This window comes from Lepidochelys kempii, chromosome 24 (assembly GCF_965140285.1).
Source record: "Lepidochelys kempii isolate rLepKem1 chromosome 24, rLepKem1.hap1, whole genome shotgun sequence".
Lineage (NCBI taxonomy): Eukaryota > Metazoa > Chordata > Testudines > Cheloniidae > Lepidochelys > Lepidochelys kempii.
The window spans coordinates 416,142-441,789 of record NC_136403.1 but is presented as its reverse complement, the minus strand read 5'-3'; the positions used below and the strand labels follow the sequence as shown (position 1 = coordinate 441,789).

Below are 25,648 nucleotides of genomic sequence, written 5' to 3'. Positions count from 1 at the left end.
AGTCACAGCTCTAGATGTCCTCCCGCCCGTGACTTCTTTGGTCATGGTGCCTATTAGTGACAACAGGCCAGAGGGAAGGCAGCCCCCTTGTGCCCTTTGCTCAGGCAATGCCTGTGCAGGCACCTTGGTGCTGGCAGTTCAGAGTCTGCCTTGCTCTCTGGGGCAGTTCAGGGTAATTCTCAAAGCCCTTCAACCCTGATGAAATTGTAATGATGCCTGGGCTCGTCCAGGGACTGCAATGAAACCGGACAATGCTGCTTCCCAAGACCAATGGCAAAGCAAAATCTAGCTACTGGGAGAGGATTGTAGATGGGGGTGGCGGAAAAATTGTATCCCCCGAGCCCTCATTGGAGCCAGGAAGTTGTGCGGCAGAGGGGCAGGCAAGGCCAAAAAGAGAGACCGAGAGAGATGGGGACAGAAGCTGGGCTCTCCCTGAGATTTCAGTGGGGCCTTGATAGGCCAGCACAGTTGTTTTGGACAGGAGGCACTGCAGAGGAGAAGGCTCTCACCACACAGAGAGGAGGCAGCCAATGTTAGCTGAACAGAGGGAGCTGGGGGAAGGGGCGGCTTGACTGGGGTAAGTCTGTGGTGGATTTTTAAAACAAGGATAGCGTACTGAGTCAGCAGTTTGCACTTGGCCCCCCACTTCCATCCTAGGAGCCGAGAGGAGGGTTTGGCTGCATCGTACCCCCACACATACATCACCCACTCCCCAACGGGCAGCAAACACTCCCCCACAGACACAGCAGCAGCAGCTGGGACACCACCACCCCCCGCTTTATTTTGGGATTAGTATTTAATCTTTAGAATCTTTCTTCCATTTATTAACTGGGGGGAGGGAGGGTTGATAGTGCCTGATTGCAGCTTGGACTTTAGGCATTAAGCAGATTAAATCAAGGTCACACAGGGCACAATGGGCTGTTGCTGGGGATCCAGGCACCCCTGCAGCCAACGAACATTTCTGCAGGGAACAGAACCCTCTGCGGCGTGTGCAGCATCCAGCCAAAACCCAAGGCAAGCCCCACGGACCTGCCCTGGGGTATAGATCTGAGCCCATCCACAGGCAGCTGCTGCAGCCTTACAGTATCCCACTAGCCAGTTCAAGATGGGGAAAAGCAGAAGGAGTGACCTCAAAGTAGTGCCCAGCTGAATGCCAATGCTGCACGCTTTCCCCAGCTGTGCCCAGGGCTGCAAGCTTCCCTGCAGCAGTGCCTTGTCAGTCCCCAGTTAGGCTTCTAGCACAGTGCGCTGGCCCCCAGTCATGCCCAGCTGGGACTCCCAGTACTGCCCCTGAGGCACAGCAGTGTCTGTCTACCCCCTGGGGGGGGGGAATAGGGCTGTGCAGCAGGTGCCCCTGTGTCCGTCTGTCCCCAGGACATTTACTCACTGGAGGCGCTAGCAGCAGCCCCTCATTGTGCAGGAATTAGGCTCCATGACACAGGAGGAGTTCAGCCCCGATTAGCAGGTTTCTCGTTAATTTGATTATTTCAGATTATGCTGACTCTGAGCATCTTAGACTCTGGGCCTTGGGCTCCCTGCATCCCTGGGTCCCTGTTTGGGAATGCCAGGGGCAGCGCTGCAGCCTACCAGCTGTTTGTGTGGATGATGGTCAGTGGCACTGACAGCCGCCAGGGAGAGGGTCCCCTTGCTGGGGCTGGGAATCCCTCTGGAGCAAGGTGCATGTGAGGCCTGTGCCCCTTAGAGCCCTGGCTCTCACGGGCATGAAGCTCACCCATGCACCTTGCACCAGGGCTCTTCTGCTCCCTCATCCATGAGCCCAAGGAGAGAGGGAGTGCAGGGAGCACCTGCTGGGAGCCCCAGGGCTGGGCCATTGTATAGAAATTGGAACAGGTCCTACCTAGCCTGGCCCCTGGGGCTGGGACAGGGCTGCTCTCCTGGCTTTGCTGCTTCCAGAGGGGGCTTCCACCAGGAGATGACTATGAGTAACCACATCACAGTTAACCCTTTGGGCCCCATAAAAAGGTGGGAAATTACACTGGCCCCCCCTGCACAGATTGGCTTTGTGGGTGCAGGTCCTTAGGGCTCAGCAGAGCAGGGCTCTGTCTAGGCTGTTCTCTTGCATGCACTGAGGCCGGAGGAAGGGAAAAGAGCATTTGCTAAGAAATGTCATTTCTGCCCATATGGTCCGGATGCTAGGAGAGCTCAGATTTACTCACCAGTTCCATCTGCCTGGGTGACAGGGTCAGGCACCACAGAGCAGAGCTCAGGCTAATCACAGCCCCTGGACTGCCCAGTGGCTGTGAAGGGAGAGCAGCTCCAGGGGCAGGCCCTGTCTGCCCCAGTCCAGAGAGGAGAGTGGTACAGTCCAGCATGGCCCAAACCCCTGTAGCCCAGAAGAGCGAGCAGCCCAGCTCCCCCTCCTGCAGCGCTCTCCCACAGAGCCTGGCCCTGGGGTGGGCTAGATGCAGCCTCAAGGAGGCTGGGTTTGCAGCAATTAGTAGGGACTCTGTCCCATCAGCTTGTCCCTTGGAAGCCAGGAGCCTTCCATGGCCATTAGCCTCCGGCACTGCTATGGCCACGGAGAAGTGGGATTGGTGGGATTTAACTTTAGGGGCCCAGTGCCTCTGGGAGCAGCAGCAGTTGGTGAAAGGGATTACAGGGAGCTGGGCAGAGATTGATTAAAATGAGTTTAGTTGCAGATCAAGGCAGATAACAGGGAGACTGCCAATCAGCACATGGGCACGAGCAGAAACGCATGGGGTGAGTGACCCGGGGTGGTGGTGGGTGGGTGCTACAGCACCAGCCCAGCTGCTGTCTGATCCCAGGGAGGGGAAACTTCCAGCACCAGCCCCGCCCCCATCACAGAAGCTAGAGCTGTCCCTGGGGAACCTGCAGCAGAGGGACCTCCTGGGGAAAGAGCAGGTTTCTGGCTGCTCAGAAGCAGGGCCAGGGGAGTGTCTACCTCCTCTAGCCGTCCCCCAGCATTAGCCCCCTCCCCACACCCCAGCAGGATCCTGGCCACATGGGAAGCCCCCAGGGGCAGATGCCTGAACATGCTGCAGGGCCCTGGTAGCACCAATGTTCCACAGCCTGACACAGCTGCTGGGACAGGCTTCTTCCAGCAGGTGTGGGAGGAAGGAGCTAGTTCTGATAACTTCCCCAGAATCAGAGCCGGGGTGACGTAGGCTTGAGGTCTCAGCCCAGGGCGACTCCCACCCTGGGGCAGGAGCTCCTCAGCTGGTGAAGCACAATGTCCCCAGTGCCAAACACCCTACCCACTCCCATGCCTTTGTGTTCATCATCCTCACCCCAGCTGCCCCCTTTCCACCCCATCCAAGGTCCCCCATGCTGCCAAGGGGTCCAGGAGCCACAACAGCTCCTGGTTGGGCCTCCCTGGGCAGTAGCAGAATCCTAGCTGGGAGGACATAGGTGAGGGGAGTTTGTGTTCTGGAGTCTAGGATCTTCCTCCCTCATTTTCCTCTGGGTCTGGGGCGGTCCCTGTGGTGATGCTGGTGATGTATTCACAGAGCCCCTGGGGGGCTGGTTCAATAATGCCAGGGAAGCAGTCCTGGTGGGAAGGTTTACTGGCTGAAGCCTGGAAGCTGTGTGGTACAGACAGGGCCAAAGCATAGAGTGAAGAGGCAGGAGCAGGGAACTTCCAGTGTGGGAGATGGAAGCATCTGCCCCAGCCCCTCTCTCCCAGCAGCTCCTCACGCTACCTTCACCACCCGCATGATGTTGGTGTAGCCGGCACCAGGTCTCCAGCCTGTCACGCTAATGACGACATCATTGGAGCAGAGGAATCCATGCACCCTCCCTGGGGAGGAGAAGGAGCTGGTGAGTGAGGGGAGAGCAGGCTGGGGAAAGGTCAGGCAGGAGCAGCGGGGGCAAGGTGGCCCTGGGGGTCCCCATGGAGCAGCAGGGGAATGGGAAGCTGGCTGGGCCAGACAGATGGCGTGACGGGAATTGCTGGGGGCTGGGTGGAGTGGTTGGGACTGGGCACTGGGGGAAAGGCTGAGCTGGGCATGTGGTAGAGGGGAGCTGGCTGGGCTAGGCAGGTGTTGTGGGGAGGGTCACATTTACCCATCTCTATGCTGAACTGCACTCTGCGATCCACATCATCTGCCCACACCTTCTGCTGTACCCCCCGATAAAGCACAGGGAAGACGCCCCAATACAGGTGTGCCTGGCATGCCGCCTGCTCATTCCGTGTCAAGGCGATGATGGGGCACGAGGCCGGTAGTGGGAGAGCAGCTGTGCAGACCTGTGAGAAAGGCGGGAGGTTAAAAGGAGCAAAACAGCCTCAATCCGCATATTCGCTCCCTGGATTCAGCCTGGTATGCAGGATAGCCCTGTCTCCATTCAGGTCTGTGAGATCTGGAAGCGCCGTGAGCTCCCTGCAGAAAGGGTGCTAAACAGGCCAGGAATTAGTGATACACATTGTTCCAAGGGGAAGGTTCCGACCCACTAGTCTCCTCCTCTGTGCTGCCCCCTCCCCTGGGCACCCTCAAAGGTACAGCCTCCACACAGGAGCCTGGCTCCACGCTCTCTCCAAGAGCACAGCCCCCATCCCAGGAGAACCAGCCCTTCACCTCTTACCTGCCCGAAGCCGTCAGCACAATGATGGCCGCAGCGCAGCACTTGAAGGATGCCTCCACGGCCCCAATGGCTGTCACCTCGGTGGGGTCCTGGCTCAGAGGAGTGACCTTGCGCAACTCCTCAAACAGCTGCTGGTTATAGATGGCAGCCTCAGCCTCCCTGGCAATCTGCAGAGAGACCAAGCAGCTGGTGAATGATCTCACTACAGCCAACACACCCGACCCCCCTTCAGTATGCCCTGCTGGGGGAGACTGGGCCAAGAGCTGGGAGCTCCCTCCAAAGCCACACTTCCATCCCTCTCCCCATAGCGCCTCCTGCTGGGAGAGGCCAAGCTGAAGTGCTCTTACATCTCTCTAAGGTACGCACCGCATGCTGCATGCGCACAGCTTCCACTGGGTAGGCCCCCTTGGCCGTCTCTCCTGACAACATGATGCAGTCAGCTCCATCCAGCACAGCATTGGCCACGTCGCTGCTCTCTGCCCGGGTGGGACGGGGCTTCTTGATCATGCTCTCCAGCATCTGTGGGGGAAAGGGAGGGAGACGTCAGGGACATGTTTCACATGATGATGAGGCCTAATCCTCATCGCTAGCGCCAGACCAGCACTTCACCCAGCATTCCCAGTGTCCAGGGCTCCCACACAAATATAGGGGTTGGGGGTTTTGCCTAGTCTCCCAGACCTGGCGGGGCAGGATCTGGAGTCCCCAGCTGTGCACAGCAGAGTTGGGTCTGTCCACATCGGCTCCGTCCACGTCAGCTCCTGCTGCTCAGGGGACTGGGCTAACCTGCGTAGCACAGATCACAGGCTTCCCGGCACGGTTGCAGCGGCCAATCATCATCTTCTGAGCCAGGAAGACTTTCTCTGCTGGGATTTCAATGCCCAGGTCCCCACGAGCCACCATGATCCCATCACTGGCTTCCAGGATCTCATCGAACCTGCAGCCAGGACAGAGCCAGGCTCAGCACTATGGGCAGGGCCCAGAAGATACCCGGCCCTGGTGTCCGCCACCCCAGCCAGCTCACAGAAAGTACTGCACTGCTGCAGAGAGTGTTAACAGAAGCAGTGAGTCTAGCGGTTAGTATGCAGGAAGGAGAGTCAGGAGCTCTGGGCAAGAGGAGGTCACAAGTAGGAGTTTCTTTTTCCCATGGCCGATTTTACAGGTGGACAGATAGGGCAGTGTTCCGGACTGCCCGATTCCTGGGACTGCACCCAGCTGGTGCAATTCACCTGTGTGTGTGTGTGGGGGGGGCAGGTGGACACCAGGTACTGGGGATGTAGAGATACACAGACAAAGGGGCAGATCACTCAGTGCAGTGTGTAGCTGAGGGTGATTGGTGGGGCAGAGGGGCAGACAGACACAGGGCAGAGATGGACATGAGGGGGCAGGTGCTTGGTGGAGCGGAGGGACAGATGGATGCAGGGCAGAGATGGACATCTGGGACAGACAGACAAGATGGACACAGTGGGGGTGGGTGCCCATTGGGGCACAGGAACAGATGGATGCAGCAGGACTGGGAGATGGACATGGGGTGGCCAGGGTGCTCAGTGGGACATAGGAACAAATGGACGGGAGGGTGAGTACTCGGTGGGGCAGAAGGGTAGACGAGACAGTTACTTTCTGACACCCTCATGGTTCTCGATCTTGCTGATGATCTTGATAGCGTGGCCACGCTCGCCCAGCACGTCCCGGATGGCGGCCACATCCGCGGCTTTGCGGATGAAGGAGGCAAAGATCATGTCCACACCATGCTGCAGCCTGAAGTGCAGGTCACGGATGTCCCGCTCGGACACAGCTGGGAGGTCAACCTCCGCCCCTGGCAGGTTGACCCCCTTACGGCTGCATAGCATCCCCCCATTTTCCACCTCCGTTATGCAGCTGTCAGCACCTGGCCAGAGAGAGAGAGCGGCAGGGTCAGGCTGAGACACCCTGCCCAAGGGAGTAGCATGAGGCACAGAGGGGCCAACATGGAAGCTCCAGGGGGCAACAGGGGGCACAGAAGGGGCAGGGGTGAGGGAATCACATGGAAAGGGGACAGGTGACTTAGGCAGGGGGGGCAGCACAGACATGCGGGGGCAACAAGGAGCAGTACAGACACTCCAGGAGCGTGGGCTGGGAGCGAGTGCAGAGCCCCACAGAGTGTGAGGGGACGTACTGATTTCCTTGACCAGCAGGGAGATGAGCCCATCATCTACAAAGATCTTCCCACCGACCTTGACGACGTTGGGGAGGTTCTTGTAATCCACCCAGATGGTGGCCTGGTCGCAGCACTCCTTGAAGGCATCATCAGTGGTGACTGTCACCCGAGAGCCTTTCACTAGCTCCACCTCCATGTTCTCGCCCTGCAGCAGCACGGATGGGATTGGGGCTCCATCACAGCCAGGCCTTCCCTGATCCAGCTAGACCAGCTCTGCTCACCGCAGCCCTGTCCACGATGCACCAGCCCCTCACAGTCACCTTCCCAAGCCTTCTGACCTACCCCCACCCCCAGCACTCACTGCCCCCATGCCCAGCTGCCTGACCCCTCCAATGACACTTTCTGCAGCAGAGCTGGGCAGACCCCCGCACCCTGTTTTGCTGCTGATCTTGCCATACTCACCGCTTTCACCAGGCCCGTGCGGATTTCTGGCCCCTTGGTGTCCAGAGCGATGGCCACAGGGTGGTAGAAAAGGGGGTTGGAGGCAAAGCTCTCAGTTGCCTCCCGGATGTTTTCAATGGATCCAGCACGATACTGTTGGAGAAGAAGGGCTGGATCTGCAGGGCAGAATCCATCCAAAGGCCCTGTGCCTTGGCCTCAAGGACCCTGCCCCACCCTGGGGGCTCTGCACCTTCACCACTATCCTTACCCATCCTGGGACCCTGCCCCACCCCTCCCCTTTCCCCAGGGTCTCTGTGCTCTGCCTCTGGGACTCTAACCCCAGGGTGGGCCCCATCCTGGGTCTGCCTCCAAGTCTGCAGGAGGAATTTCCCATCCCAGCTTCTTCCCCCAGGAACCCAGAATGAGCAATCTTCCTCGTTCCAGCCTCACCAGACAGGACTGTCAGCCAGTCACAGGGCAGGATTGCTCCCCAGCTGTCTCCAGTGTGCAGGATATTGCCTAACTGCACTACCAAGATCCCACCACCATCCTGAGAGACTGGTGGTTCCTGGTGTGATGTGATGCTCGGCATGTGCCTCCTCCCGTACCTCATGTGAGCCATGCGAGAAGTTCAAGCGTGCGATGTTCATTCCAGCCTTAATCATCTCCCTCAGCATCTCCACAGAGCAGGAGGCAGGACCTTTAACAGCATGGGGCTCAGGTGAGTACTGCTGATGGGCAGGTGCCTCCCCCCAAATCCATTCCCCTCCCACCCTGCAGGTGCCTCCCAACCCACCTCCCCAGCAGGTGTCTCACATCTTGTTCTTATGCCCCAGGAGCTCACCTGTGCCCCTCACTTAGAGTGACCAGATGCCCTGATTTTATAGGGACAGTCCCAATTTTTGGGTCTTTTTCTTATATAGGCTCCTATTACCCTCCACCCCGTCCCAATTTTTCACATTTCCTGTCTGGTCACCCTGCTCTCACTCCCCGTAGATGGGTCCCTCAAACTCTTATCCAAACCCAGTGTCCCTTAGAGCAGTGGTTCTCAATGACTGGCCCGCAGACTGGCGCCGGTCCCTGACATCTCCTAACACAGTTTTAGAAGGCAGCAAGCTGGTCCCTGGTATCGAAAAGGTTGAGAAACACTGCCTTAGAGGAGCCAGCACCCCTGCTGGTCATTAGCTGCAGCTGTGAGTCCTCCCAAGGTTTAGCTGCAGCAGTCCATGTGGGGGAGAGGGTGGGTACCTATGGTGCAGATGATGCTGGTGTTGCGGGTGGTGATGGGCTCAGAGTCTATGTCCAGCAAACAGAGATGCTCCAGGAAGGTGTCAGCCATGGCAGCAGTCAGCTGGTGCCTCTGGAAAAAGGCTGTGCTGAGCTCCTGGGTGAGCTGGGCCATGTTGACAAGCAGCCTCAACTCGGCACCTGCTGACACAGGGACAACTCCTGTGTTAGGACCCTGCCAGTGGCGCTCTCCCAAGGGCCCTCAACCCAGGCACTGGGTCAGGCTGCTTGCCTGGGTCTCTCCCACGCAGGTGAGGCAGGCAGGAAGTGGCACAGCCTTATCAAGGCGCCTGCCAAGTGTCCTGTGATCACTGCTGTGCCTCATGATCAGAGTGTTCACAGCATTGCTGCTCCCTGAGTGCTAGAACTCACACTACAGAGACCCACCGGCCTGGCCCTCTGGAGCCCCTGGATGATCGCTTCCCAGGACTCAGTGAAGGAGCTGCTGAGCAGGGCCCAGACTCACCTTCCATGTTGTGGATCCAGAATCCCCAGGGACTCACCTGCCCACCAGTTTCTGGCTCCAAGCCTTCAGTCACATGTGTCCCTGGGACGGACACTTCCAGCTCAGAGGTCGCATAAACTAGTTAAAGACTCACCAGACCCAGGCTGACCCTGCAGCTGACTGACAGCACAGGAGAGGCCATTACCCAGTCCCAGGAGATGGCGGCACCACCTGGGATGCCACCCAAGCTGCACACCCCTATAGAACAGGGGCTTGAGCTGCTGTCAGTCTGATAACAATATCCAGACCCTGGGGCCTGAGCTGTGGGTACCAGATACTCCCACCCAACCCCTCAAATCTGTCATTGGGCACCTGCACCATCCGCCCCACCTGCGGCCCCACAAGGACAGAAAGACGCAGAGCCGGAGTCTGTGTGGACAGAAAGACTGCGCCCATTCCAGTCTCAGTGGGAACTTGGGAGTCTGCCCCAGCTGGGATAATACGAAGGGCCCAGGGCCAGTCCTTAGCCACGGGGTGACAGGCAAGGCCTGGCATTTCTATCTCAGACACTGTTATTACTAATGGTCCTATGGCACTAGAACATCACAGATACTCCTTGGATCCAATAGACGTGCCCCCCACCCTAGAGAAGGAGGGGTGGGCCTGGGGTGACTAGGAATAGGCCAGGGGAAGCCAGTGGAGTTGCACTGTGGGAGAGTCAGGCCCCAGCTCCAAGGTCCATCCCCAGGAGGAGAGATGCAAGGGCGAGGGCCCTTGCCAGGATAGGGGCTGCAGTCTGTGCTTCCCCTGCCCCCTGGCAAGTCTGCACAGGAGGGGTGACCTGCCTGCACCGCAACTGGGGCACCCACCTCGCTCTGGTTTTGCTGCTGCGTTTCCTTCCCAGCGGCTCTGTGGTGAAGCCCAAGTGAAAAATGAGGAAGTGGCAGATGTTTCCTTACTCTCTGCCAGCTCCTTTTGAGCCGCCCATTCTCAACCCCTCCCTGCTGCTCCCTGGCCCAGGCGCTGTCCCTCCAGCATCCAAAGCAGCTGGGGGCATTACCAGCAGGACAGTGGGGTGGGAGGAGGTATTTTTTCATATTCTCTGTGTATAAATAAAGTCTGCTGCAGTTTCCACGGCATGCATCCGATGAAGTGAGCTGTAGCTCACGAAAGCTCATGCTCAAATAAATTGGTTAGTCTCTAAGGTGCCACAAGTACTCCTTTTCTTTTTGCGAATACAGACTAACATGGCTGTTACTCTGAAACTCTTCCTGAACGGTTAACCCTAACCCAAACCCAATTTATTGGCTCAGCCCAGTGCTGGGGGCGGTCCCAGTTATAGCAACTCCCAGCCTCAATCCCCTGCCCCATGAACCACACATCTCTTTCCCCCTCTCCCCCCCCCAATGCTGGTATATGTCCTGAGAGCCCAATTCCCTCTCTGGGTAGGTGTCAACTGATTCTCCCATCTGCCTGTTCCTGCTCCCAGGGGAGGGCCACAACACCCTTCCTTTGGCTTCCTGTCCAGGCAGGTGACTGCTGCTCCCTTTGGACAATCAGGCCTGGGGAGGAGAGGGGTTATGGGGGCTTCCAAAGAGTCTGGCACTGGGAGCCTCTTCAGCTCCTGGAGCAGCTCAGAATCCCTTACAGACACTTTAGCCCCCCTGCTGTGCCTACTGGAGGTGCAGCCCAGAATCTCAGTCCTAGTATAGACAGGCTGCCAACCCCTGCCACGCTCAAGGGTCAAATTCCTCACAGTCATCAGACCCAACCCCCCCCCCCGCTCCCTTCCCCTCCACATCACACCCAACTTCCCTCCCCTCTGCCCCCTTCCCCTCCCCATCACACCCAACTCCCCTCCCCTCTGCCCCCTTCCCCTCCCCATCACACCCAACTCCCCTCCCCTCAGCCCCTTTCCATCACACCCAACTCCCCTCCCCTCTGCCCCTTCCCCTCCCCATCACACCCAACTCCCTCCCTTCAGCCCCTTCCCCTCCCCATCACACCCAACCCCCTCCCCTCCGCTGCCTTCCTTTCCCTATCACACCCAACTTCCCTCCCCTCTGCCCCCTTCCCCTCCCCATCACACACAACTCCCCTCCCCTCCACCCCCTCTCCATCACACCCCCCCTCTGCCCCTTCCCCTCCCCATCACACCCAACCCCCTCCCCTCCGCCCCCTCCCCATCACACCCAACCCCCTCCCCTCCGCTGCCTTCCCTTCCCCATCACACCCAACTTCCCTCCCCTCTGCCCCCTTCCCCTCCCCATCACACCCAACTCCCCTCCCCTCAGCCCCTCCCCATCACACCCAACGCCCCTCCCCATCACACCCTAATCTAAAGGGTTAACATTTGCAGGTTCCCGCCCATAACCCTCCTCTAGCCTCCTCCAATCACAAGGCCCACTAAGGGGTAGCCCCGCCCCTTCACCCTCCTACTGGCTCAGAGTTCCCGAGCCCATCCTCATACGATGGAGCTGGCCAATGAGCGCTGCCGCCTGCCATGGTCCGCCACGGGGCCTCGCTCCCTTCCCGAGGCATGCCGGGAGTTGTAGTTCGTGGCCGGAGGAGCGGCGCCGGCTGCCGCGGGCGTCTGGCAGCCGAGAACCACAAGCCCCAGCGTGCCGCGCGGCCCGGCGGGTCCCGCCCCGGGCGGCGGCAGGTGGGGGCCGGGCCGGGGCGGGGCGGCCCCGCTGGACCCGGCTCTTGCAGGCAGCGCGATGAGCGGGGCTGGGGCAGCGGCGGACAGGGCGGCCTTCGTGGGCTTCTTCCCGCAGGTGCTCCGGGACCTCACCGCGGAGGGGCTCCGGCACCCCGAGGTGGGCGACGCGGTCGCCCGGCTGAAGGAGGTGAGGCGGGGGCCGCGGGGCTCGAGGGCCGCGGGCCAGGGCGCGCCTGGGGGGCACATAGGCCCTGGGCGCTTCTGCCCGCGCGGACACTGCCGGCACTTCCAGCTGCCGTCTGTAGGCTTCAGAGTGAACGTCTGGCTGCGATGAAGAGCCCCTCCCCCAAGCTGCTGTGTCAGACCGCGGGCAGGTTCGCTGGGCCGGTTCCGTTCCGTTCGCCCTTGCTCTCCAGGGGGGTCGGTCCCTAGCTGTTGATTGTGATGCTGAGGCAGGGCCCTCACCCCCCTGGACCGGGGCCAGACTCCTCCTCACAGGGCGCACAATGCAGGTGCGCTTTGTGCCTCTCGGAGACGTGGGCAGGGAGCTGTGGGATGGGGTCCTCCTGGGACGACTGCACAGCTTCCTTTCCCCTTGTGTCCTCTCCAGATTCTGGAATACAACGCCCCAGGTGGGAAGTATAACCGGGGCCTGACAGTGCTGGCTACCTTCCGGGAGCTGGTGGGGCCAGAGCAGCAGGACCCAGAAAGCTTCCAATGTGCCTTGACCGTTGGCTGGTGCATCGAGCTGGTTAGTGGGTGCTCTGAATTGGGCTCTATCTGGAGCAGAAGATGCTCCTATTGGGGCAGCATTTCAGTGTCAAGGTGGGATTTGGGGATGCAGAAGCCCCGTAATGGGGCCTTGTGCAAGTTTATCTTATAACTCCTTTTATTGTAGCTCCAAGCTTTTTTACTGGTGGCTGATGACATTATGGACTTCTCACTCACCCGACGTGGCCAACCCTGCTGGTATAAGAAGGTAATAGAGGTTGTCAGGGGTCTGAGTGGGGGCACTGGGGAGGGTGGGCATGGGGGTGGGATGCCTGGGGTATTGGGGGAGAGGTTGAGGAGTCTCTAGAAAGTGTGGGGGGAGTGGGCCTGCTGATATAACATGTCCCTCTTCTGTTGCAGGAGGGAATTGGTTTGGATGCTGTGAATGATTCCTTCCTCCTCGAGTCCTGTATCTACCAGTTGCTGAAGAAATACTGCCGGCAGCAGCCCTACTACGTGCACCTGCTTGAGCTCTTCCTGCAGGTGGGGCTGGTCCCTGTGCTCCCAAGATTTCCCATCTACTCCTATTCTTGGGTCACCCCCACCCCACAGAACTCAAAGGCACTTCAGACCTTGTTCAGGTCTCTCTGCTTTGCTCTTGGAAAGTCTCTGCCTTTCCTGTGCATTGCCCTGGGGCTGCATCCCTGCAGCATTGGAGGGGAGTGCCTGCGGGGCAGTGACAGTGAGATGGCAGCTCCTGCCCCCTCTCTTTAGTGATGGTGAGGGGGCGGGCACTCAGGCTCCCCATGTGCTGCCTGGGGTAGGTGGCTCCTGGGTCTCTTCTCAGAGAGTAATGCGAAAATTATCATGTAGGGTTGGGTCCATAAAATCTCTTGTCCCCAGACCACATACCAGACCGAGCTGGGACAGACACTGGACCTCATCACTGCTCCATCTGGCCACGTTGATCTTAGTCGTTTCACTGTGGAGAGGTGAGGTGCTGGGGCAGAAGAATCCTGCCCAGTGCGGGAGGAGTGGAGTCCTGGGTTCTGTAGGTTGAGAGGTGACCTTAACTCTCAAATAGTCCTGTCACTTCAGAGTTCTGTTGGGCACCTCTGTCTAGCTTTGGGGTGGTCAGAGAGGGGTGCTCATCTCTCTGCTAGGCCCATCGGGCTCTGGGGACAGCCCTGCAGGAGCAACTTATCACTCCAAACCAGCTGGAGAAGGGACACTTGATTCCCCTGTTGTTGAGCAGGACTTGTACCCGGCCCCTCCCACAGGAAGTGACCCCAGTGTCTGTGCAGACCAGATACAGAGACTTAAGTTGACCTGGGGCCAGCGTTACTGAGTGTGGATACTGTCTGACAGGTACAAGGCAATCGTTAAATACAAGACGGCCTTCTATTCCTTCTACCTGCCGGTTGCGGCTGCTATGTATATGGTGAGTGTAACTCCAGCTGCTGGTTACGTGGGTTCAAGCAGCAATGGAGAGGCCATGGGGCGTGAGCTGACCAGGGGAGTGGGGATGTGTGGGTGGGATGGAGGGGAGCTGATGTCTGAGGATCGGTGAAGTGGGGTAGGGAAGAAAAGTGGTGGGGAAAGATATAACAGGCTGGGAGATGCAGGTGCTGGAATATGCCAGCAAGTGTCTCAGCCCCTCCCATCTCTCAGGCCGGCATTGACAGCGAGGAGGAGCATGCCAACGCCAAAGCCATCTTGCTGGAGATGGGAGAGTTCTTCCAGATCCAGGTAGGAGACTCCTCCCTGCCCCAGGGTGCTCCTGGGCTCTGGGAAGCTCACAGTGAGGAGGCCTGTAACTGGCTCTCTGCCCATAGGATGACTTTCTTGACTGCTTTGGGGATCCAAACCTGACGGGTAAGATTGGCACTGACATCCAGGACAACAAGTGCAGCTGGCTGGTGGTGGAGTGCCTGCACCGCGTCTCGCCAGAGCAGAGGCAGCTCCTGGAGGTAACAGCAGCAGCTGGTTAGAGGGTGGGGAGGCAGCTTGGCACAGGTGGAAAACAGTCCTGACCCTGAGGTACCAGCTGCCAGCTTGGCACCAGCTTTGTTCCCGTAGCATGAACCTGTTGGTGGAGAAGGGGTACAGTTCTGTACCCTAATGTGTATCTGAAAAAGCTTACTGGGCACGAGAAGTCCTGCCAATCAGACCCTGACAGCTGCTAGGCTCATAGTTGGGGGTCTAGTGATAAGAGTGCTGAGCCCTATGACAGGAGGACGCAGATCCCAAAACTGGGGGAGGTGATGGCTTCTGGTGCAGCTGGTTGTGGCAGCCAGCAGCTCCATTCCAGGCTGGGCCTTGTCTGACCCTGTTCCTTGGCTTCCAGGAAAACTATGGGCAAAAGGAGCCGGAGAAGGTGGCCACGGTGAAGGAGCTGTATGAAACTGTGGGCATGAGGACAGCCTACCACGAGTGTGAGGAGAGCAGCTACTGCCGCCTGGAGGAGCTGATTGAGAAACATGCCAACCACCTCCCCAAAGCAATTTTCCTTGGCCTGGCCCAGAAGATCTACAAGCGTCAGAAATGACAGGGCGGGCTGGCTCCTCAGGGCTGTGACAGGAAAGGCGTTGACAGGCCTCCTTCCACGAGGCCCAGCTTCTGGCATGGGAGCTGACTCTGTAAACTCATCTGCTTAGGGGAAGGTGACGCCTTCCCTGTGCGCATTCCATTGGGGATGGCGACCCATATAGCATCTGATATGGTTCCTTGCTGTCTTATGTTGGAGTGAAGGACAGAAGCCCACTGTCCATGTAACAGATCAGCTGTTATAGCAGAGATGCAAAGCATTTGTATGAATAAACATAAGTTATTGTAGCGGCTGCCTGTGTGAATATGGGGACACACCCTGCCCTGAGAGCCTCTGCCTCTCTCACCAACACACCTGCCTGCTCACCTGCTGTGAGCAGTATTGCTGGCCATCTGGCCTGGGGTGGACATGGGATCTGGTCCCAAGGGGCTCAGCTGGCCCAGAGATGATGATGATGGGGGAGGGATAGCTCAGTGGTTTGAGCATTGGCCTGCTAAACCCGGGGTTGTGAGTTCAATCCTTGAGGGGGCCATTTAGGGATCTGGGGTGAAAATTGGGGATTGGTCCTGCTTCGAGCAGGGGGTTGGACAAGATGATCTCCTGAGGTCCCTTCCAACCCTGATATTCTATGAGATGGGGAACTGCTATAGAACCTGACCTAGCTGCACCACTTGTGTTTCTTTGGCAAGATGGGCCTGGGGAAGGGGAGCGTCTCTAATCTAGCCTCTTGGTAAAAGGCTTGTCCAAAGCATCTGCTCTCATCCCACCTGAGCAGGCTGCTTGGGAGACACCTGCATGCAAAGGCTAGCCTCCCAGGGAGTAAAAGCTGACAAATGAGCAAAGCAGGTCCTAAGGGTGGAGGGACAGATCCCAGGCTGGTGGGTTGTAAGCTCTGGTTTCCTTGTGGGGGCAGGGGGCTTGGGGTGGTGGAGGTTCTCTTGTGCAGGCAGGTCCTGGGTTTGCAGCCAGTGCAAGGTATTTCTGCAGTGTGTGTGGGGCGGGCTGTGGAGGATTAGTCCAGGCATGAGGGCGTCTGCAGCCTGGGGCAGGGAGGGTTAATGGCAGAGGCTGGCGGAGGATGGATCACCCATCATTGGCTCCTCCCTGCAGCTGGTGAGCTCAGCGGAGCTGCTGCAGCCTCTTTTCCCCGTCCCCTCCAGCCGCAGAGCCATCCCAGGAGCTAGGCAACCACGCACTGCCTGCAGCTAGGAGAGGTGAGCATCCCCCTGTGGGTGTGGAGCAGGCTCTAGCCTGGCTGCGCTGCCAGCCACCAGCAGGGAGCCCGCTGCACCTGCTTGCCAGGGCAGCACCCAGCTGCAGTGGGAACCCCTTGGTCCAGGTGCAGGACTTACACCCCTCTGGGGGCCGGTCCCCTGTTTCCCCCCCCCAGCACCCTGGTGGAGCTGCAGTGGCCAGTGGGGGTCTCACACACCCAGCCAAGCACAGGTGTGGTAACCCCTCTCCAGCACCAGCCTGTTACATCTCTGCGCTTTGCAGCTGATCCCTTCCCTCCCCCACAGCAAGCGCGGAGGCCCCCCTGTCCCTGCTGCGGGTCCACTCCTATCCCATCCCCTTTCCCCTGAGAGTGCATCCCACCACGGGTTGTCTGCAGTCGCTCCAGGCTCAGCAGGGAGTGGCCCCGGTCGGAGCCTGGCTCCAGCCCTCCTCCAATTGCCAGCCCCAGCGGCTGTGCCCTTAGTAGGGGTTTGGGGAGGAGTTGGGTGGTGACCCCCTCACTCCGGCGGGAAGGCAGCACCTGGGGACTACATTGACCTTTCTAGGCAAAGCCCAGCAGGCCAGGCCAGAGCAGGACTACTCCCTTCCCTCCCTGCTGGAGAGGCCATCCTCCTCTCTCTGCTTGGCAGGGTTACAGGACCCATTGGAGCAGAGCAGCAGCAGCTCCCTGGCACTGAGACCAGCCTCCCACCCCCCCACACACAACTGAGCACAGGCTATGGGCTTGTGTAACTGCCTCCTAAAGACCTCACCACCTACAGGCTGCGTGCAGGCCCTTCTAGTCTTGTTATTGGTATTGTGCAGTGCCTAGGAGCCCCAGCTATGCCCCCATTCCTCCTGGTGCTGTGTGATGTGCAAACAGAACAAAAAGATGGATGCAGTCAGGCCAGAGAAGGGGGGACTGGGACAGGCTGAAGAGGCTGCATGCAGGTTACAAGGTAACACCCCCCTCTGCCCATATCGGAGGAACAGAATGTTTTCTGGTGCCTGTGTGATGAGCTGGGAGTCTTTGCTGGACCCTAGTAGGACTTTCTAGAGCTACTCCAACCAGGACTCCCCTCCAGCGGCAGGGACTGCAGTGAGGAGCACAGAGCTCTACCTCTGGTTTATTTTTACAGCAGTTGTAGTGAGTGAGGGGGTCTGGGGCTGAGCAAAGATGCCAGCAGCCCCTCAAGCCTGAGCCTCTGTCCTTGTTCCACCTGCCAATGGGCCCCAGGCCTCTTAGGTGTCAAAGGAGGGGTCATGTCCCTAGGGTGCATTCAACCCCGGGTTCTGCCTGCTGAGACTGATAGCACAGGATTGCTGGATTGTGAAACGTGGCTTGTAAGGAACTGGTCTGAGATCCTCCAACTCGTTTCATGGTGCCTCCCACCAGGGCTGGATCAAAGCCAGTGTCCCCAGAGGGGAAAGGCCCCACCTCTCCCCCAAACCAGCCGGTCCCTGCTCTTTGTTCCTGGAGGGTCTCCCTCCCACTCATGGCTGGTGAGTCTGTTGGAGATGCAGTAACCACCAGGCAGGAAGAAAATCCATCAGGCCAGAGCTGATTCAGGTTCCACCTGTGGCTCGCCCCAGCCACGGAATCCCCCTTTCCCTGGATGGCCAGGCAGAGCCGGGTGTGGCAGGGCTGGGCATGGTGCAGAGGGCAGGTCCACGTAACAGGAAATAGCGGTTGTCATGAGAACAAATCCCTCCTTGTGAATTATTGATGACCAGGGAGATGGAGATGGAGATGGGGAGGGGACAGGACAGGAACGGAGGCAGGACTGGCTGCCTCTTGTGCTGGTGGGGTGAAGTAGCCTGAAATGCTCTAATTCCCTCTCTCCAAGATCATACATGGGGGGTTGGTACCAGCAGGGGCAGGGCTGCCACTGGGGGTGGGGTGGAGGGAACGAACAAATCACCATTTGGCTGCTAGGATGTTACAGCATCACTTTGCCCAGTGATGCTTCCTCCAAACATTTAGCAAAACTATCCTTGTGGCCTAGGGTCAGCGATTGCCGTGCTGCAAAATTCTCCGAGGTCCCTCAGAGATCAGCATACACATGCGCACTCCCCATTCGATACAGAGCCCTGATAGCCATGGACATCTGAAGTGGTGGGGGGGACCAAAGGAAGTGGAGGGTGAGCTCCTGGTAGATTCAGTGCAATGGCCTCAGCTGAGACTGAAACCAGATGTACCTGGAACGGGGAAGCCTCCAGAGAGGCCTCGGGTCAGGAGCAGCTGTTGGCACTGGGGCGGGGCAGGGAATGTGACCTGCGGCTGCTATCCCTGCAGTCCATTTTTCTGATGCCTGCCCATGTGTGGGGGCAAAGCCAAGCAATTCCCCGGACGTGACCCCGGCCTTTTGGCTGCTCTCCTCTTGATGCTGGGGAGCCTTTTGACACAGCCCAGAAGCCTTCCTGACAGCGAGGCTGAGCCTTCAAAGGTATCATCTCCTTGACTCTGCGTTGGTGAGACACTGGCTGACAGACCTGGCAGAGGTAACAGAGCTGATAGCCCATGTGATATGAAACCCCAGAGAACAGCTCCCAGGGCCAGAGAAACTGAGGGCAGACTCTACCCAGCCCAGAAATGCAGGGCAATTCCCTAAGACTGTATACCTTACAACATTGCCCAAAGCCAAGGAGGAGTCAATTCCCAGCCAGACCCATCTCCCTGTCCAGGGACGATGGGGCTCTCAGCACCCCCCCCCCCACAATGGGAGATGATTCCCTGACTGGATCCATCTCACTGTCTGGGAATTTACTTGCCCTCAACTTCCTCTCTTTTGACTCCATCCCATTTCTCCCAGCCGTGACCCCTTGTAGCAATCTACACTCCATCAAGGACCATCATGCCCTTTTAGTATCTGTGGGCCATGAGGCTGTCGATCCCTTTAGCTGAGCTGCCCAGATCTGCCCCTTAATTCTCTCCTCATAAATTGGTCCCTCTGGTGCATGCCCATTTGGCTGATAACCTGCCTGCTCCAGTGACTGACAAGCTATTTTGCTGTTTGCAGAGAGTTGAAGCTGGGTGTTCGGAGCGACGTGCCTGTGGTGGTCTGTGACGAGCTGAGGAATCCAGGCTCTGCCAGCCAGCACCATGCTGTCCCCGAAGAAAGGTCTGCTGTGCAACCTCAACCACATCCACCTGCAGCACATCTCCCTGGGGCTGCACCTCTCCCGTCGACCCGAGCTCCAGGAGGGCCCTGTCACAATGGCTCCGGGAGACCAGACAGGCTGCAGCGACTGCCGGGAGAACTGTGGTGCCCTGGAGCAAGTCGATGCCAACTCCAACAACACCTCCATGCAGTGCCGGTGCTGCAAGTCCCACGCGCAGCAGACCCCGACGCTAGATCTCTGGAACCAGCCTCTCCTGGAAGATTTCCCTTCCCTGCACAGTGAGGAGGAGGTGGCGGCTTCCCCTTCAGACCCGGCTTCCTCCTCTGTCAGCAGTTGCTCGGATTTCAGCTTGGATGACACACCAGTCTCTGTTTACTGCAAGGCATTTCCCGGTGAAGAGGCCCTATCTCCTGACAATCAGCCAAACATCGTCCCCCTGGAGGATGCCCATGATGCTCCCTCACTGACTGACAAGGGGGAACCGTCTGATGGGAGAGATGCTAACCTCAACGTCCAGGTACAAGAGCGACCGGATCCTGGGGCCCGGGAGACCCCAGACAGCCTGTGCAGCAGCAGTTTGCTTGACTCCCCGTCTGATGACGCTGACTCTCCCAGCAGAGATGGGCAGGGGACCATGGCAGAGCCGCTCCCCACCAGCGTCTGTGCTGAGTTGGACTCCAACTGCAATGCCCTGCCTGCCCTAAGCATCCAGCCATCTGGTCTGTCTGTGCTAGCACCAGGAAAGCGGGGCCCCAGTCTGAACAGTTCAGTAAGGGCTCCCCCTCCAGTGCCCCCGAGGGCTAAGAGAGGGCTGCAGGTGCTGAACAGGAGCGAAGTGGAGAGGCCTGTCCCAACAGAGGTAGACCAGTGCAGAGATGCCACTCGGAAGACCGTCACCTCGTTCCATGAGTTGGCTCAGAAGCGGAAGAGGAACACGGCTGGGCCATCCCCCACACAGGCCAAGAAGGACCACAGTGACTGGCTAATTGTATTCTCCCCCGACAAGGAGCTGCCGCCCCTCAACGAGCTCACCTGCTGCAGCACCCTGTGTCCGGAGCCGCCTGGGCACCAGCTGCAGCCCGACAAGCAGCCAAAGCCCCCCAGCTGCAGCCAGAGGGAGGTGACCACGTTCAGGGAGCTCCGGTACCGCAGTGCCATCAACAAGCAGAAGGGCCAGCTGGCCTGGGAGCAGGGAGCGAGAGCAGCATCCCAGGAGCAGCCTGAGCCCCAGGAAGCAGCAACGGGCAGAGACACCCCCACTGGCAGCAGGCTCCAGGGCCCCGACGGGGGGCCGGCTCCACAGTGGAGCGGGCACCTCCTGGCACGCACGGAAAGCCACCAGCAGAGGAGGCAGTCTCGGCCTGGGCTGCCGGGTGACACAGAGGAAGGGGGGCGACCCCTGGAGGGCTACGTCCTGAGGAGAAAGATGCCTGGCTCTGGCTGTGATAAGGAGACACTGGGCCGGAGGCTCGGCGGACCTGAGGGGGGTCCCTGGGTGTCAGGGAAGGCCCAGAGAGGACACAGAGCCTGCAAGGAGGGTAAGAGCACCAGCTGCTATCAAGGCACTTCCCTCCTCAGCTACAGGGGTATCCCAGGACTGGACTGGGGTTGGGGGCATTTCCCCATGTATGGAGGCATGTGTCCCTGGGGACAGAGCTGCAGAGTCCCCATGGGGTTAATACAGGGTTTCCGCCTCCTGATCCTGGCACATCCCCATCTCCATCACTAACCCCATCTCTCTCTCCACTTGCCGTTCTTCTTGCTGCTCTTCTTGCCCCATTCCTGGTGGGCTGCAGGGCTGGGGGATGTGGAACTGGCTTTGGCTTGGGGTGAGCTGCAGGGTCCTGGCGGGGGCAGAAGGCATTAGGTGTGCCTGGAATGGGTTTGTAGGGCTGGGCTGAGGCACTGGGGTGGGGCTGGAATAGGTTTAGGGGACAGGTAGGCAGAGTGAAGTGGTGGTGAATGCATGTTGCATCTGTGCACTGAGCTGGCTAGTTCTTTGCTATGCCGTGCAGATGATTGCTGTGCTGGGAGAAGGAATCCCACCCTCACCCTCCTTGTCCTAGCTGCTCCTCGCATACATTCCCCTCCCTCCCTGCTGCATTCTCCTTCCTCTATCAGTGTGCTGCAGCTCACCACACCTGTGCATAAAGGGCTTGGAGCCGGTTTGACTGCAGGAGGAGAGGGATGCACTGAGCCAGGCAGCAGGCAAAACCCAAGGCCATGGGTTAAGCAGCTGATCCATCTGCGGCTCCCTGTGTGTTGACTTGGGGAGACAGCCTGGCCCAGGTTCCCTCAGATGGAGCCTGATGCATGCAGGAGTCCTGCCCCAGTCTAAGAGCTCTGTGATACCCTGAGCCCTGTGGGATCCCTGAGCAGCTTCTGCCCAGGGACCATCGGAGATGCACTTGGCTGACTTGTTGGACATGAGGCTTTACTGGGGTCGCACACTGCTCTGGGGTGAGAGATGAAATGGGCTTTCAGTGGGGTGGGTGTTTCCATCTGGGGGCTGAAGGGGGTTTCTTAGGGGCAGGCGATGAGGAATGGCTCAGGGTGGGGGACAGAGCAGTGCAGGGAATGCTGATACCAGAGCTGGGCCCTGCATTAAACCCTGCTTCCAGCCAAGGTCCCCGAGAGCCCTTGAGTTGGCAGACTCCTACGGCTGTTCTCAGTGGCAGGGAATAGCTTCTTTCTCCCCCTGCTCCCTACCTGGGGTGGGTGGTTCCTGGTACTCGGTTGGCTCCTGTGGGTTGGCAGGAGTAGCCCTTGGTTCAGTGGCTGCTGCAGGAGCTCCTGGCTCCAGAGACCCTGAGCAAACCAAGCAGAGGGCATCTCTAGGGAGAGCAGTGGGCGTTACTGGCCCATCAGGCTGCTGCGTTGTGCCCGAGTAGCCAAGTCCTGGCAGTGCAGGAACACCTCTGTTGGGGGGACAGCCACAGCCTTGACTCCCGGCTCCCTGAGAAGGGCACCCCAGGACTCTGGGTCTGGGGGAGACCAGGACTGAATTTCCCTTCCTCTGAAGGCTGCCTCCATCTTTCCATCATGCTCAGCTGCTTGGCCCTCAGCACCTCCCTCCTTCTGTCCTGTTCTCTTGGGGAAACCTCCCAGGGGCTGGGGTTGGACTCCCACAGACCCTTTCCCAGTGCAGAGGTGGGGCACTGCCAGGCTGGGGCCTGCGCGGTGACAGAGGGCACAGGCGTGGCCATGTGTCGTCATGGTTGTGAAGTTGGTGTGTGTGTGCTGTGATTCCTCTGAGCTAACTGTCTCTCCATCTCTCTCTCCTCACCCTGCCACCCTGTTGCTGCTGCCCCTGGGAATGGCTCACTCTGATTTATTGGGGGGTTGTCCATTTTCTGTTCCATGCTTCCTGGTTTCTTTGATTTCCACCCCCATGTTCTCCATGCCCACATTTCTGCCTCTCTCCCCTTCCCCCCACTGTGTTCTCCATGCCTCCGTATTCCTCCTCAACCCCCACTGTGTTCTCCATGCCCCCGTATTCCTCCTTAACCCCCACTGTGTTCTCCATGCCCCCATACTCCTCCTTATCCCCCACTGTGTTCTCCATGCCCCCATACTCCTCCTTATCCCCCACTGTGTTCTGTGCCCCCCTGGTTTTGGTTGCATTTCTTTGCAATGTTCCCGCCTGCAGTTGGCTCTCCCCTCTCTCGCTGCCCCAGGCCTCAGATGCTGCCGTTCCAGCCTCTGCTCTTCCATTTCTCGGCCGACGGGAAGCCTCTCTACTACAGCTCGGACCCGGTGGCGCCTCCCCTGCCCTTGATCCCCTCCCTTAACTCCAGCTTGGAGAGCATTGAGCTGAAGTCTCCTGCCCTCTTCACCCCGTCCTTCCACCCCACGCTGAAGACCTTGTCCTGTGATGAAGTCTGCCTCCTGGCCAGCAATAAGGGGACAGTCTTGGGCACCCTCTCCCCAGAGGAACTGCTCCCCATCCGCCTGTCCCCCATAGGGGCCTACTCCCCCCCTCACCGGGGAGTGCTGCCTTTCCTGGACAGCCCAGACCTGTCTGTGCTCTTCTCCCCACTCTTCCCGAGAAGCAGAACCTTCCCAACTATGGCCTTCCCCTCCCACCAGGTCCCAGAGCTGCCACTCGGCGTGGAGGTGTCCAGAGCCCGCTGCCCCAGGGGAGAGGCATGTGCACATAGTCAGGCTGGAGCATGCTCTGGGGCAGTGTCTCCTGAGCGAAAGCAGAGCAAAGGGGCCAAGAATCCAAGACCTCCCAAGCAACGTAAGCCGCCCGTTTCCTTTCCTAGCTTGCAGTCTGAGCACCTGCTCTTCCTCTCTGCCCTGGGACCAGGCACCCAGGAAGCAGCTGTGCATGGTGATGGGAAGTGACGCCAGGGAGATGGGCAGAGGGGATGCCTAGTGGGGATGGGACAATGCAGGAGAGCAGAGCATAGTAGACGGGGGCAGTGTATGGGAGCCAGCTTCCTGGGGGTCCGCACACAGGGTTGTGTTCAGAAGGATTCTGGGGGCTGTGTACTGATGTAGGCAGGGCTGCTCCTCTGTGCTATGAACAAGGCACCCAGGGGAAGGCTGCAACAAAGACAGGAAGGATGGCCTATGGCTTGGGGCAGGCACAAGCATGGGGCTCTGGGGACCCAGGTTTAATTTCCCTGTCACCTCACCTGTCTGGGCCTTCAATCCCATCTGGAGAGTGGGGATAACGCTGTTACACAGGGCATATGATACCATTAAAGCCTCTGAGGCACTGGCATACCACAGCAGTGAGGGACCGAGAAGTACCACAGGCAGGCCAGGGGGGCCATCTTGCAGGCTCGTTCCAAGGGCTGGGGATGTTTGTGGGGCTCCCTGGCCTTCTCAGCTCCGCTCCTTTGTGCCCCAAGCTGTTTATCTGAGAGTCAAACTTACTGACAAGCTCTGGGGTACCTAGCTAGCAACGAGTAACTTGGTCAGATCGTTGCCCCCAGAGTGTGCCTGGGCGTGGAGCAGGGGAGCTCTCCTCAGGCACTGCATTGCTAACGCCCCACTCCCCGTCCTGGCTGGCTTGTGTGGTCACCACAGAGCTCAGACACGCCGCACATTTCTTGTGTTACAAGCTCAGAAACCCCGCGTGTGTGAGAGTCCAGGTGTGTGTGCATGACAGGGGCTGGGGGCACATGGCCCCCACTCCCCAGGCAACCCTGGGGTATCTCAATGACTAACCAAGGGGGGATTGGAGCAGCAGGAAGGCGGCTTAGGCTGGGGGATCTTGCTAGACTCTGTGCCAAGGGACCCTGCGCACCTGCCTTTTGGGGTCTGGACAGGGTGTGGTGCTCACTCACTCTCCCCTCCATCTCTCTGTCCGTCTGTCTGTCCCTCTGCCCCATTCCCTCTCTCCTGCTGTCCTTTGCCCTGTCACTCTTCCAGACCTGCCTGGTGGAGCCCAGGGCCATGTGCCCTGTAGCTGTGACCCTGCCGAACTCCCAGCACTGGGGCAGAGCCAGGTGCCCCATGGCTGTGCCCCCTCCAAAGCCACAGCAGTGGGGTAGGGATGGGTGCCCCATGGCTGTGTCCCCTGGGGCAGGGGCAGGTGCCCCATGGTCGTGACCCCTTCAAACCCCCAACACTGGGGCAGGTGCCCCTTGGCTGTGCCCCCTCTGAACCCACAGCACTGGGGTAGGGATGGGTGCCCCATGGCTGCGTCCCCTGGGGGAGGAGCAGGTGCCCCATGGCTGTGCCCCCTCCAAACCCGCAGCACTGGGGCAGGGGCGGGTGCCCCGTGGCTCTGCCCCCTCTGAACCCGCAGCACTGGGGCAGGGGCGGGTGCCCCGGGGCTCTGCCCCCTCTGAACCCGCAGCACTGGGGCAGGGGCGGGTGCCCCGGGGCTCTGCCCCCTCTGAACCCGCAGCACTGGGGCAGGGGCGGGTGCCCCGGGGCTCTGCCCCCTCTGAACCCGCAGCACTGGGGCAGGGGCGGGTGCCCCGGGGCTCTGCCCCCTCTGAACCCGCAGCACTGGGGCAGGGGCGGGTGCCCCGGGGCTCTGCCCCCTCTGAACCCGCAGCACTGGGGCAGGGGCGGGTGCCCCGGGGCTCTGCCCCCTCTGAACCCGCAGCACTGGGGCCCTGCTGCCTCCCCATTGGAGAGCCCCAGTCAGCTGGGCTCTGGCATCCCGCCCCCATAGTGGCCTCCCGGCAGCTGCTGTCCCACTGTCCCTGCCCAGGCTGGTGGGCGCCTGTAGGTGAGTCCCAGACCGGCCGGGAGCCTCTCCCCTCGGCTGCCCCCTGCCCAGGCCCCTGCCTTCCAGCCTCCTCCGCCCCCTGCGCGGCTGAGGCTGGGCAGTGACTTCCTGGGGCCTGGCAGGCGGGGAGCAGCCTCTGTGCCCAGTTGCCTGCCAGCTCAGCGCCCCAAACCGCAGCCCTGGGGCAGGCTCCCTACAGCTGTTTCCCCCTCCGAACCCCGAGCCCTGGGGCAGGTTCCCTCCAGTGTGTCCCCTCCAAACTCCCAGCACCAGGGCAGGGCCCCACGACTGAGACCCCCAAGCTTCCTGCGCTGGGGCAGAGATGG

At 59.5% G+C, this 25,648-nt stretch overlaps 3 protein-coding genes across 3 annotated transcripts; 2 read left to right on the top strand and 1 right to left on the bottom strand.

The window, feature by feature from the left end:
• Positions 1–3,474: 3,474 nt before the first annotated feature.
• On the bottom strand, positions 3,475–9,776 carry LOC140902647 (pyruvate kinase PKM). The gene is given in 12 exon segments (XM_078850443.1): positions 3,475–3,778; positions 4,045–4,188; positions 4,191–4,225; positions 4,561–4,727; positions 4,927–5,079; positions 5,344–5,494; positions 6,175–6,445; positions 6,713–6,899; positions 7,157–7,288; positions 7,744–7,835; positions 8,384–8,563; positions 9,737–9,776. Coding segments are annotated over 11 exon segments (1,593 nt in total). The 5' UTR covers positions 8,538–8,563; positions 9,737–9,776; the 3' UTR covers positions 3,475–3,671.
• A 1,630-nt stretch (positions 9,777–11,406) lies between these two features.
• On the top strand, positions 11,407–15,075 carry LOC140902648 (farnesyl pyrophosphate synthase). The gene is given in 10 exon segments (XM_073322965.2): positions 11,407–11,556; positions 11,558–11,716; positions 12,140–12,280; positions 12,428–12,508; positions 12,661–12,783; positions 13,144–13,232; positions 13,609–13,681; positions 13,912–13,989; positions 14,076–14,210; positions 14,588–15,075. Coding segments are annotated over 10 exon segments (1,230 nt in total). The 3' UTR covers positions 14,789–15,075.
• An 835-nt stretch (positions 15,076–15,910) lies between these two features.
• Positions 15,911–23,476, top strand: LOC144929887 (uncharacterized). The gene is made up of 4 exons (XM_078850569.1): positions 15,911–16,002; positions 18,300–18,505; positions 19,024–20,664; positions 22,776–23,476. Exons 3-4 carry the CDS (start codon positions 19,107–19,109, stop codon positions 23,474–23,476), a joined length of 2,259 nt encoding a protein of 752 aa, XP_078706695.1. The 5' UTR covers positions 15,911–16,002; positions 18,300–18,505; positions 19,024–19,106.
• The last annotated feature ends 2,172 nt before the right edge of the window (positions 23,477–25,648 follow it).